The 14,664-nt window shown below is 37.4% G+C and overlaps 1 protein-coding gene across 1 annotated transcript in view; it reads left to right on the plus strand.

Annotated features, from left to right (window-relative positions):
• Positions 1-9,584, plus strand: part of LOC109843847 (E3 ubiquitin-protein ligase RHF2A-like) — a 14,654-nt gene extending 5,070 nt beyond the window's left edge. Inside the window, 6 exon segments of the mRNA XM_020412810.1 lie at positions 570-632; positions 731-839; positions 936-1,306; positions 1,395-1,502; positions 1,606-1,958; positions 9,302-9,584. Of these exon segments, the coding sequence (XP_020268399.1) occupies positions 570-632; positions 731-839; positions 936-1,306; positions 1,395-1,502; positions 1,606-1,906 (952 nt within the window). The 3' untranslated portion in view covers positions 1,907-1,958; positions 9,302-9,584.

The raw sequence follows: 14,664 nt of genomic DNA on the forward strand, positions 1-14,664 counted from the left end.
TTCTTTTTTATCAGAGCAATTAATGAATCTTTGTATGCATAATGTTGGTGGTAATAACCGCTCAGTGTCAAATGAGACCAACTTCTACAACTTGCTTTTGTTTAATTTTGTCCTTACTACTAAGTTATGTGTTATTTTTGGAAATGTAAGATGTTCTTTTTTATCAGAGCAATTAATGAATCTTTGTATGCATAATGTTGGTGGTAATAACCGCTCAGTGTCAAATGAGACCAACTTCTACAACTTGCTTTTGTTTAATTTTGTCCTTACTACTAAGTTATGTGTTATTTTTGGAAATGTAAGATGTAACTTCTGGAACTTGCAGAGCTATATGATTCTGCTAAGTAGTTTTTCAACCTTTATCGCGATTGATTGTTGGTTAAAGTTCTCCATAGTTGTACCATGGGCACTACCGCCTAGTTTTGTCTTCACTAATAAGATATACTTTTGTTGAGCTGATGGGATGTTGTAATGTTTGAGATCCAGCTGCTATTCTCCAACTTTAAATGTCAGTTTATTTTCCTTTCTTCCCTTGCATAGAAGTAAATTATGAATTTTTTTTGTTTTAGGTGCCAGAGGAGCTCCCAGTGCCCTATGTGTTGGCAGCCTATCAGTTTGAAGGATCCCCTGAGGTTTTTACATTTTCTGCCTCCATTCATTTTATTTTTTATTGTTGACATGACTTAACTTTTTTTTCTGTTGGCGTGGTATGCTATATTAACCATGTCAGCCAAGAGTTATTTGAGGGTGTAGAACGTGAAAGGAACATTAGGTCCAATCAAACACGGAATACCACTATTTTTCATCACCCTGCACTTGGAGATTTTGAATTGCAGCATGTGGGTACTATATTCTTTCGATTGTTTTTGAGGACTCAACATGATAAGTTCGTATGTAGTTTCTTACGATACTTTTGTTTTTTGAAATCACTACAGTTACCAGTTGGTGTAAATGATGGGGAACTTGAAGAGCGCATCATGCAACACTTGGCTGCAGCAGCAGCAATGGGAAGAGCTCCTAGAAGAGAAGGGCAACGAGGCCGATCAGCAACTCAAGGTCGTCCACAGTTTTTGGTCTTCTCATCACATCCGAATACCCCTTCTATTGGTTCTGTTTCTGTTTCTTCTGCTCCTAGAGGTATCAATGAGCCATCAACTGCTGCTGCTAGTGCTTCAACAGTAATTACTACTACTGAAGAAGAACCCTTGCCTCAAGTCCCAAATGTAAATGTGGGTCAAGCTGATCCAGTTGCTATCTTGCCATCTGGGGCTAGTGGTGCCAATAGGCCTGTTATATTAAATACGCGGTACTTTATTGATACTGTAAATGGCTTTCTGGCTACTAATATATTTCTCCTTGTACAGAATAATGTTTGATCGGCCATTTTATTACAGGATTTCTGCTGGACAAACTACTCCAGTTGGTCAAGACAGAGCTGGACCATCAGACTTTCAGTCCTTTTCTGAATCTTTAAAATCACGCCTAAATGCTGTCTCAATGAGGTAGCCATACCTTCCTAAATTTGGTCTTGATGCGAAATGGTTCTGAATAGAGAAGAACATTAATAAAAGCCTGACAATTCACTTGTTTTATGTTGACCATCAGATATAAAGATTCTATCACAAAAAGTACAAGGGGATGGAAGGAGAGGTTGTTTTCACGTAATACTTCTGTGGCAGATATTGGTTCTGAAGTTAAAAGGGAGGTTAGTGCTGGAATTGCTTCTGTTTCACGAATGATGGAGCGTCTGGACACAAGAGAAAGTAGAACAGCTAGTAATTCTGACCAGCAAAGTTCTGAAAGTTATTCAGCGATGCAGCCAAATAGTGAGAGAGTAACAGAGGGTGGTCTTGCAAATGATAGCCACACATCTACTTCTCCTGCCACACCTACAATTCCTATCTGATTTTACCTTATGGTCTCCAGAATCTATATGCACCTTATTATTCATCTTCAAGGTATGCACATCTCATTCCCCAGTACACTTTACCTGTGTGCACAACTACTTAAACCTTAGGAACATGCAATGAGACTCTTCACATTGCATGTTCCTTTCTCCCTAGGATAATGTCATTTAATTTTTGTTGCCGTTGGGTTTGTATAGTGTAATCTTTCTAGTTACTTTGCATTTTCTATTTAGCTTTAATTTTATTTTCTGATAAACATAATGTCTGTATTTTGTAGCTTATTAGGTCATCCATGCTGTTGATTTTTTTTGGGTATTTTATACTGGTTTCAAATAGTGGGAACCAACAAAAGCTAGTGGCTTGCACTTCGATGACATGCTATGTATTAGGGTTTTAAGTATGAATATGCAATGTTGGTATCTTTACATTCATTGTGGAGGTTGAGTCTAGTTAGTACAATGAAAAAAGAGCGTCACAGCTTTCTTTTGATTAGTTCATTATCGTGGAATTCAGTTCACGATATTGGACTATTGGCCTGATTTAATGACAACAGTTTGGCATATGAAGCAGTGATTCTGCTTGAAGGCATGACAGTATAGCAAATGGGTGTGCTAGTAGGACGAATTTGGTCAAATTGAACAGTATCATCATAATTTCATGGACCTTTTGAGAGGAAAGAAGTTGCAGATTCTTTTTTCAGAAAGCTATGTGAAAGTCTGTGTGGAATGGGTTTTAGGCATGCGTGGGTTGTTGCACATAACTAAATGTACGATTTATTCTGGCAGAAGTTCCTTACAAGTGACTGGCTTAGTGAAGAATCTTTTTCTCAGCCAGCAGTTCTGGGTACTTGCACCTTTCTACTTGGAGAGCGTGATGGAGCTTCACAAAATATTGTTAAGAAATCATTTGAAACTTGATGTCAATCTATAATAACAGCCTGCCTGGTTGGAAACAGTTGTGCTTGTACGTGTAATTGTTTGTTTGTCTACGACTCTATGTTACAGAGATAACTGAAATTTTCTATTAAATTCATGATTTTGTGCCATTTTCTTGGCAGATTTAACTGTTCGGACTAACCCTTCATAATAAACAGCTATTTCTATTCTCACTTCCCATGTTCTAATTTTACTATATACTAAAACTAAGTAAGTTCCACTATAGATAAGCACTGTTCATATCTACGTCCATATCTACCGTGGAGCTCTCGTTAACTCTTAAAAGTTTCATTTCCTCTAAAAGCCTGCAAATGAGAACCTTAAACCCCAATTTGCACCACTCAGTCCATCATCTCCCCCCCAAAAATGTCTAATCTCCACCACCTCTTTCTCTCCCTCCTAATGTTTTAAATGTCGGTCGACATGTCCTCCACCACCTCTTTCTCTTCCTCCCAATGTTTTAAATGTCGGTCGACATGTCCGACATGTCCGACATGTTGGCCGACATGTTGGTTTGAGGGATTGAGCGACACAACATGGGAGTTCAACTCGTATGTCAGTTTTCAGGGTCAAATCAGAAATATCGAGGTCATATCGGGCATATCGGCCGATGTTTTAGCTTTAAAAAATCGACCGATATGTCCTTTTTTTAGATCTATTTTTTTGTTATTGGGTTTGAGTTTAGTGATAAAAAATCAAACCTGTTTGACCCGTTTTCATGTTTAAGGATTTTTTATGAACCCGATAGAAAAAAGAGAAAAATTAGGGCTGCAACGGACTTGGGAACCCATCACTCTTTTAGTGAACGACGACGCTTTTCTCCTACCTCCATCTCGGCCCCTCGTCGTCCATTTCCCGTTGTGCCCTGAAATCCTATCCCCAACCAAACCCAAGGGTAATAGGGTATTCCGTCGTCGAGATAAAGGGAAGTGGGTGGTCGGTGACTCATCCGAAGGACCCCTAGCAGACGAAGAAGAAGAAGAGCCTCGGCACTGCCTCCCTACGACGTCCTGTCACTGGTACTGCCTCCCTGCGACGTCTGAATCCACCCATCGCCGGCGTCGCCTCTAGAATTTATAAAGTATGTTTATATTGAATTTAGAAATGCTTAGATTATATTTAGGACATGCTATTATACATATGCGCATCACCCGATATGGCAATCCGATATTTAGTCCATGTCCCCCAATATATCTCCGATTTTCGCTATCCGACATGGATTTCAGCTGTCCGACATGAACCCGACATCCGACATTTAAAACCTTGCTCCCTCCCACCGCGTCTACCAAACCCCAATTATTTCGATTTGACGAGCGCATTAACAACTAGTGTAGATCAAGAGATTGTGTTGGAAAAAAGATTGAATTTTTGAGCTAGTGAAAGAGGCAGAGGACTTTGATTGGGTTGTTAGATCGGTTCAAGGAGGTTATTTGGGCGTCATGTTGGAGGGGGTGGTTGGTTTGGGGAGTTTTGGAAGGGAAAGTTTAGGGTTTGGTTTGGGGAATTTCTTGGAGATTTGGGGGGAGTGAGGGGGTAGTTTCACATATATATGGTTTGGTTTGGATATTTTTTTGGAGATATGCACAAAGGTTCATGAAGGACGGTCGTGTCATTGCCAATGTTTTACTTGTATAGGGTTGCGTCGCTGAGGATCGACGTAAGGAAGATGATTGAGGAGTTGAGGAGAGATGGGAGGAGGATTTAGAAGGGAGAGAGGGCCGGCTACAAAGTAGCTTCCGGGTCTCTCTCCTTAGCTTCTTCCTCCAACTCCACACTTCTTTTACTAGTGATCGTCTCTTGCTCTCTTAACAAATTAATTACTAGTATTTTCTCATTCAAATCTAGTACTTAGCATAATTTTGTATAATTTGTTGTTTCAATTTTTTCCTCAGCAAAGTACAAGAATTTCTTTGGATATAGCATATTCCAAATTGCATCCTATCATATAAATATTGAAACCTTCATACCTTGCTACACTATAAGGTTGGGGATAGCGAATAGTGTCGCGTAGCGGTGAGGTACTGCTAAGGGTATTTGGGGCTATATCGGTAAAATAGTGGCAAAAAGTACAGAAATAAATAGCAGTCCGGCTTGCTCCAGATATTACCTTAAGCTCAATGCAGATGCTGCAGCGTCGAGATAGTGGAGGGCTAAAGGAGGGCTGAAGCTTGAGGAGCTGATTTGGGCTGGCGGTGCTTGTTAGGTGAAAGGTTGATGTAGCGGTGTGGGGCTGAAGCTTTGTTGAGAGGTAAATACGAGTAGATGCTGAGAGGAGATTTGAGAGGAGGTGCCTGAAGGAGCTTTGACAGCGGAGGAGGTACCTGAAGCTTTACACTTGTTACTACTGGTCACCTATGTGCTGTTTGTCATCTAGCTAAGCAACATTGTAACATCAGCTCTTGTATGTCAAGAAACTACGTATAATATGCCCTATCTCAAGTTTGTGGTTTTCTAGGCACTTGTAGTTGTAGGCTCGTCATTAGACTTTAACTAGGCAAGAACACATCAAAAAAGTTACTTTTCATGACACTGGTCTTTTTCGATATTGATGGATTATTATTATGGCTGGGAATAATGTTATATAGAATTGGAATTGCTTCAGGTACTTCACATGGAGTGAAAACAGGTAGGGGAGCTTCACTGTTATTATTTCTCTGATAACATAACTTTTAACATAGTGGGAAATGATAAGGTCATGTTGCATTAACAGCCTTGTATAGTTATATGCACTGGAAAAGCACTACACTTGTTACTTGTTAGTGCCCTTCACCTATGTGCTGTATGCTATCTAGCTAAGCAACATTGTAACTTGATAACATCAGCACAAAAGCTCAAATAATATGCCTCCTCTCAAATTTGAGGTTTTCTAGGCACTTTTAGGCTCGGCAATATTAAACTTTTACTAGGCAGGAGCCAAGCATTCTTTTCCTGAGACTGGTCTTATTCAATTTGATGAATTATTATTATGGTTGGGAACAATGCTATATGGAATGGGAATTGCTTCAGGTACTGTACATGTAGTGAAAATAGGTATGCGAACTTTACTGGTCCTAACATTGTATATTGTGTTAAATTTCTTTGATCCATTGTGGGATTAATAAGATCATGTTACAATTAACATCCATGTAAAGCTATATGAATTGGGAAAGCACTAACACTCGAATGATTTCTAGGCTAACTAATTTATATTCTCAATGTTATAAACTTATACTAGCTACTTCAAACATCAATTCGTGGGTGGTCCTTTCTCTAGCTGAAATAAATCGTCTTTATACTTCTTTCCTTTTCCCAGAAGTCTGTATCCAATCCCAAATTCTCAGTGTTAAACAGTTTTTCTCTTCCCGAGTATAACTGCTGTCATTTTCTCTCTAGAACACTGCAACTTTTAACTTTTAAGTCTGCGACAAACAATAATTAGCCTCAAATAACTCTTTCTTCTTTCAAGGCCAGTTTTCCTGTCTGTTTTCTTTTGAATCTTGGACTTCTCACAACACAACCCAAATCATTTCGTTTTCTAATTAAATGCAAACTAGATTGCAAACAAAATTTCCAAACACTTCATTTATCAATATTTCATTTTGCTTCTTGTTGATGAGATTCATGCCATTTCTTAGTTCAGTGAAGGATATTAGATTTTAGTCCAAATTTCAGTTGACATAAATACTAGGATTAGCTCTTAACAATGTGCTGAGAAGATAAAAAGTTGTGTTTACACACTTTTTTAAAATAATCAATTACGCTTTTGCATGAATATTTATCTGCTATAGGACTGTGGTTAAGTCTCTTTGTGGTGTCCAAGAGGTCAAAAGGAATCCCTCTTGCACCATGTTACGGACTAATTCTCCGCCAATAAAATAAATTGAAAAAAAGAAGGAAAGAAGTTAGAAGCTGAACATATCTTCATTACCATTTTGATGGTGGCAAATAGGTTGCGAGGCCCGAGTCATTGGGATATTTGGATGTTTTGAGGTTTTCAGCCTGCATGCCGCTGTTGTCCATGTGAGCACCAATTATTGGTCATTATAGTAGCACAAGAAACATGGTACAATAGGTCAAAAGGACCCCTTCTGGTGCCAGGACTAATCTGCATCAATAAAATAAAATAGAAAAAAGGGAATAGAAGTTAAAAACTTGAATATATCCTCATTACCACTTGGATGATTACAGATAGGTTGTGTGGGCCATGTCATTTTGATATTTGGATGTCTTGAGGTTTTGAGCGCGCATGCTGCTGTTGTCCATATAAGCACCTATTGTTGCTTCTTACAGTAGCTCAAGAAACTTCAAAATGTTAGTTTGGTGTTGAGGCGACCGTTTAGTTTTTTTAAACAACCATGCCTTAAGGTTGCTACTCTGGGTGAATGAACGTAGTTGACAGAATATTTGAGCGCTCGTATCAGTCTTATTGGTGGTTTCTCATTTTAGATCAAGATATTCGAATTGCCTCTCCAATTATAAGGCCTTAGTTATTTGTGATTCGTGCCATTTCAGTGCTCTTGGTTCTTATTAGTAATTTGCAGTTACTGAAGGACATTATTTAGATTTATGCATTCTGATTTTAGGTTTTGTTTCTCGAGGAATGAAGCATTACTTAGTTTTGGGCTTGGGATTTCAAAATGAAAATAGATTGACTAGGTAACAGATGAAGTTGTGAAATTATGGAATATAAATATTTTGAAAAAGCTTGCTCATATTTTGAAGTGAAAAATGTTAATTTGTAATACAATCCTAAGCGAGGCAATGACACTACATGGCTCTGTGCTAATATTTGAATGTTTAAGTTTTGAAGATTAACATGTTACAGATACCTAAGGCCAAGTATTATTAGTTTCTCATAATCTTTTATATGCCGAATTCTTGAATGTTTTGGAGAATACTGTAGTTACTTTCATGTTCACACATATTGGTGGAGCCAGTGTGTTGGTGTTGGGGGGGGGGGAGGGGGTGGTTTAAGTGTGGGCACATGCCCCCCTAGACCCCAAGCCATCAAAGCATAGGTAGTGCCATGTGTGAAATATCATGAAACCACAGTCCTGAATGTATTGTGCAATCTAGTAAGGAACATAAAAATGGGGCTTAATATGCATGTGGTGTAGCTTGAGAAGCAAAGAAAAGAATGGTTGGAGCAATGTATTTAATCGACGCTAACAATGACTTCAGTCATTCATGTAAAACATGCAAAAAATTTATGAAAGAAGTCCCATGGAAGTTTAATCTATGAAATTCTTAAAGAAATAGGTGATTTTTTGACAAGCATTTCCAAGAAATTTAATCTAATCTTCATAATGGAAAAAGGTAATTTTTGAAATTCTTAAAGAAATAGGTGATTTTTTGACAAGCATTTTCAAGAAATTTAATATATGAAATTCTTAAAGAAATAGGTGATTTTTTGACAAGCATTTCTAAGAATTTTAATCTAATCTTCATAACGGAAAAAAATGTTGATACTACTACAAAAAAAAACAATATTTTTTTTTTCAATTTTTATGACTGATCTTAAAACATGGGTTACATAATTTTATTTCAAACTAAAGAAAAGCTGTAGTTAGGTAAATGACAAAGTTTCGGTTCCTAAACCATCATTATTTGGCCAGGTATTTATACAGTAGTACATAAATCTATGGTACGACACTAATTTTCAAATCGATTTATACATTTTGGTGTACTGTCCTTTCCTTCTAATGAAATTTTGGGAGCTGATTTAATTTGAGCTGTTTGGAGCACTGGCTTTTTGTGGTATGGTGTACTATTCATGTCTTCTTACAACAGCTTGATGTCATTATTTTTAGTGGGAGCTGATTTATTAATTTTGACTATACTTTTAGATTTGAGAGCACTGTTTTCTTTTTCTGTAAACAACCATTTCACATATAATATTTGGTTAGGGGATTCTAGGTTAAGATCATATCATTTGTCTCAAAATAAAAACCTTGAAATTATCGGAAGAATGCAATTATAGAAATGGCTGTCTTAACGAGTATTAAGAGAAGAAACCCCCCAACTCAACTCCTGGCTACGCCACTGTGTTCACATGATATGTATCAGATGGTTCTGAAACCATTGTTGGTTGACATGGATTGACTGCTATGGGAGACATTTTCAGTGAAAATTGGTGGCAGAAGAATAAAATGAGAGGAAATATAGAAGCTAGTGTAGTTTGGTACCGAGTTTCCTTTCTTTAACCCTGCTGTTGGATGTATTTGGGAGCACATCAATGGACCTAGTGATGTTCTCCTGAAAATAGGATAATTGAATACCCCTATCGGACGAGTTGAAACTAATTTGGGAATATCTGGTTCCCCCCTCCCGGATCAAACTAGAATGCTATCGTGCATGTAATAATTTGTTTTAACAACTCGTACCTTACTAATACTTGTGCTAGCAGTTTACCACATATAAAATCTTTTAGGCAAAATGTATGTGTTGAAAACTGATATTTTATTATATTCTGGTATTCAGGTGGCATAATTCCAAGACAGAGAAGTAGCAGTTGCATGTTCTGTGCAACTATCTTCCAACTTGGTTATATGATGTGGGAAGAAAAGGCGAGAGGACTACGAGACTTTTAAGACATTTCTTTTGTGGACTATATGCATTCCCTTTTTCTTCTTTAAACGTGTGTTTCTGTTGATAAAGTAATTTATATTGTAACTTGTATGTATTCTCAGACAAGGCTTGACGTAAAATATTGGGGATTATTCGAGACATATCAACTGTTCATAAGCTGGTATTGATTTCTTTCCATGCATTTGTTTAATGAACTGTTTTCTGCAAGTAACAGACCAACATTTGCTTTATCACGACTCTTGCAGTGGACGAACAGAGGAAGATAAGATAAAATGGGGATCATACAGCAACTGTAAGGAGAGTGACATCCAGATTTTTGTTTGTGAATTTCATGCATACTTCTGTTTTCGAATCAAAACACTTTGTTTTTTTTATCCCTTTAAGATGGGATAGTGCATGATAATTTTGTTTTTTTTATCCCTTTAAGATGGGATAGTGCATGATAATTCTGGGTTTTTTGGTGTGCGTTTGTGTCACGCCTTGACGCGGTGCATGTTGTGTGACTCATCGAGTGTAGCGCGCTATTTGGCTCAAACCACTATCAAAGTTGACGAATCGATAATACACTTGAGTCTTGGGCTTACGTATTTAAGTCACAAAATTTTTCATACAGTTCCCGATGTTTCGAGGTAGAAATGCATATTACATCGAGGTAGAAATGCATATTTGCGACTGAATCAATCAGATGCAAGTGTGAGAGTACGGACAATGCAAGCTCTCACTGTAGTGATGCAGAACCAACAACAGATTAATCAACAGCAACAAGTGCCCAACAACAACAGGTTAATCAACAACAACAAGTGCCTCAAAATGTCGAACATTCTCATTTACGAAGTTGCATGGTGGAGTTTAAAAGGCTAACGTCGCCTACCTTCGAAGGAATTTCTGACCCAATGATAGTCGAGGATTGGATCACTGAAATGGAAAAGGTTTTCACCTATATGAAGTGCTCGGATGCAGAAGAGGTTGCATACACTATCTATATGCTAAAAGGATGTGCATATGGCTGGTGGCAGATGCGACAAAGAATTCTGGGGATGATGCTGACCAAATTTCGTGGGACGAGTTTAAGAATGTTTTCTATGAAAAGTACTTTTCAAAGACTGCTCATCAACAGAAAGAGAAGAAGTTTTGTGAGTTGAAGCAAAAAATAAATAAAACTATAGCAGAGTACGGGAAAGAATTCACCTACTTATCTAAGTTTGCACCACAATTTGTTGCAAATAAGGAAGATAGAGCTTGACGATTTGAAGAAGGTCTACGCCTGAATATGGATTACAAGTGAGCTCATTTGAGCTTCCTACTTATGCAACTACCTTAAAGAAGGCCTTAGTGATCGAGAAGGCGAAAGGAAATCTTTTCAAGTGAGGAGCACAAGGATGGCAATATGAAGAAGAGATTCTAATTAGACGGTTGTGGAGGTCATGACAAAAATTGGCAGAACAAAAAGCCTCATGCGGAATCTAAAGGAAAACAACCCTTCACTCCGAAGACGGTTAGATGCATGGTATGCGATAAGACTGGAAATGATGAGAAGAATAGTTTAAGGGTGATTGGTGCTTGTTTGAGGTGGGGTCAAAAAGATCATAAAATTGCAGATTGTCCAAAGTTAAATAATGTTCCACCTTAGAATGCACCTCCAATAGTTCAACGTCCTCAGGCAAAGGCTTGAGTTTATTCTTTGACCAAGCAGGAGATGCATGAAAATAATGATGTGGTGTGAGATACCTTACATATCTCGTCTACCTTTGCTAGAGTTCTTTTTTATTCTGCAGCGTCACATTCTTTCATTTCTGCATGATTTGTTAAGCAATAAGACTTACCCTGTGACACACTATTAGTACACATGGAGAGTATTAAAGTTAAGTGTTGCAAAAGCAAGATAAAGATTATGGACAAAGGAGATAGTGTATTAATGTCTAATAAGTGTTACAGAAGACTCACCTTTAGGAACGTTGTGATCTTCTCCTTCCTCCTCTATTTTTAGAATCTCTCTTCTTTTTTTAAGGGAAAACTCAAGTATGGGTTGAATTTATAGAGGTTTTAAGTTGTTTCATTTTGACTTTTATAACATATTTTCATACACTATTGAAGTAAGAATCACATTTTTCATAATAAAACACATTTTTTTGTGAGGGTGTACTAGCAGATTCAATTTTGAATTTGCTTTTGAAGATGGGTGTTCATATCCTCCCCACCTTTAATAAAGTTTATTTCTTGAATACGTACCTTGGTTTTTAAAAAGTTGTGGATATCTATGTCGCATATTATCCTCAAATTCCCATGTTGTTTCTCTTTCGATGTGATTCTTCCAATGAGTTTTCACATAATTGATAGTACAACATCTTGGTACTTGCTCTTTCTGATCAACAATATGTTCTGGTTGTTCTTCATAATTTAGATATTTTTAAAGCTCACTTAGTGCCAATTCGATAACCTGATTCGAGCCTCGAATAAATTTTTTTTAGCGTGGATACATGAAAGCCATTGTGAACTCTAGCTAAAGAAGGCGGTAAAGCAAGTCTATATGCTACTTCAAAAATTCGAAGAATTTTAAAAGCACCAACAATTCTTGGACGTAACTTTCCTCGGATTCAAAATCTTTTCACTCCTCGAGTAGGAGATTCTTTCAAAAATATATGTTCACCTTCTTGAAAATTTAGGTCTCTCTTCCTGCGATCCACATAATTTTTCTATATACTTTGTGCAGTGTGAAGATGCTCTCGGATTAAGTAGATTTTTTTCTATAGCTTGTTGCACCAACTCAGGTCGAAGAAGTTTCCTCTTGCCAACATCATCCCAATGTATTGGTGATCGGCACTTCCTCCCATATAATGCTTCATATGGTGCCATTTTAATACTTGATTGATAGCTATTATTGTATGCAAACTCTGCTAATGACGAATGTTCTTCACATGATCCTTTGAGATCAAGGATATAACATCTCTGCATAACCTCAAGAGTTTGAATTGTTCTCTTAGCTTGCTCATCTGTCTAAGGATTGTATGTTGAGTTAAAACATAACATACTGTGAAGAGCTTTATGCACACTATTCCAATATACTGATACAAATCTAGGGTCTCGATCAAATACTATCTTTACTGGCACTCCATGCAATATGACTATCTCATTGATGCATAGCTTCGCAAGCTTTTCTAAAGAGAACTTCATATTGATAGGTAAGAAGTGAGCGGACTTAGTCAAACAATCCACTATCACCTGTGATAAAATCCATAGTAAATTTCTCCTATTTCCACATAGGCATGTCAAGACTCTGAGTCAATCCCGTCGGTCTCTAAAGTTCCGTAATCACTTGCTAGCATATATCGCACTCTGCGATGTATTTGCTTATTTCCCTCTTTATATTGTTTTACTAGTATATTTCCATTCAATCTTTGTACATTTTCATTCCACTAGGGTGCATTATATATCCGGAGCAATTGGCCTCCTTTAAAATCTTCTTCTTTAATTCTGGGTCATTGGAAACACAAAGTCGATTCTCAAATCTTAGAGATCCATCTTCATGTATTGAAAAGTCCAATCGTTTACTAGTTTCAACTCCCTTCTGAAGGTCTTGCGATTGTGTGCCATCCTTTTGAGTAGTCTTAACTTATCAATCAATGTAGATTGCATTCTGATGTTATGCTATTTAGTTTAGTGGCTGCTTGATGACATCAAATTTTAATTCTCAGCCGACCCAAATCTTCTAGGATGCATCTTTGCTGAGTAATAAGACCACCTATGTTACTCGTGTCCTTCCAGCTAGGAGTATCCGCAACTACATTGGCTTTTCTAAGATGATAATATATATTCACATCATAGACTTTAAGTAAATCCAACCATCTCCTTTGCTACATATTTAACCTTTTCTGAGTAAAAAATATACTTTAGACTCTTGTGATCAATATAAATATCACACTGCACCCCGAAAGGTAATGTCTCCATATCTTCGATGCAAAGATTACCACTACTAACTCTAGATCATGAGTTGGATAGTTTTGCTCATAAGGCTTCAGTTGTCGAGAGCCATAAACTATTATCCTTCCATTTTGCATGAGAGCATATCCCAAACCTTTCCAAGAAGCATCACTGTAGATAGTAAAGCTTTCTCCTGGAACATGTATAATGAGAATTTATGCAGATACTAATCGTTGCTTCAATTATTGAAAGCTCTTTTCACATTCATCGGACCAAATAAATTTGACTTCTTTCTGCGTCAAGCTAGTCAAAGGTGAGGCGATCTAGCAAAATTCTTCCACGAATCTTCAGTAGTATCCCGCCATACTAAAAAGCAATAGATCTCATGAACATTTGTCGGTCGGTTCCAGTTGACAACAACTTATACTTTTGCAGGGTCCACAGAAACTTCATCCTTTGAAATTACGTGTCCCAGAAAGGACACATTATCGAACCACGCACTTTTTAAACTTTGCATAGAGCTTTTTCTTTCTTAGAGCTTCAAGCACACAAGCACACACCTTAGATGTTCCTCATGTTCCTTTTGATTCTTTAAATATATCAGAATATCATCAATAACTATCACAACCAAGTGATCTAAGAAGGGCTTGAACACCCTATTCATGAGGTTCATTAAGGAAGCCGGTGCACTCATTAACCCAAATGGTAACTCCAAAAATTCATAGTGACCATAACGGGTATGAAATGCATTTTCTGGAATATCTTCGGCCTTAATCTTCAGTTGATGGTAGCTTGATCGAATGTCAATCTTTGAAAATATCTGAGCTCCTTGCAATTGATCGAATAAATCAGCAATCCTTGGCAACGAATATTTATTACACATTGTTATCTTATTCAACTCCCGGTAATCAATACACAATCACATGCTACTAGCTTTCTTCTTCATAAATAAAACTGGTGCACCCTAAGGTGAAACGCTGGGTCTAATAAACCCTTTATCAGGAAGCTCTTGCAATTGTTCCTTAGGTTACTTTAGCTTGAGCTGGAGTCATTTTTTGAGGAGCTTTTGAAATTGGGTTTGTGTCTGACACCAATTTAATAGAAAATTTAATTTCCCTATCTGGTGGCATTCTTGGAAGTTCTTCTGGAAATACCTTTGGAAATTCCCGGACAACTGATATCTCCTCTAAGCTTGGTTTTCCTTCATTGATAATTTCAACTGAAACCAAATACCACATATATCCACTTCTCAACGCCCGATAAGCTTTAAGGACTGAGATGATTTTTAAGGGTTCTCGTGATTTACAACCCTCAAAATAAAATTTTGGTTGACGCAG

The sequence above is a fragment of the Asparagus officinalis genome, chromosome 5 (genome assembly GCF_001876935.1).
Source record: "Asparagus officinalis chromosome 5, Aspof.V1, whole genome shotgun sequence".
In the NCBI taxonomy this organism is placed as follows: Eukaryota; Viridiplantae; Streptophyta; class Magnoliopsida; order Asparagales; family Asparagaceae; genus Asparagus; species Asparagus officinalis.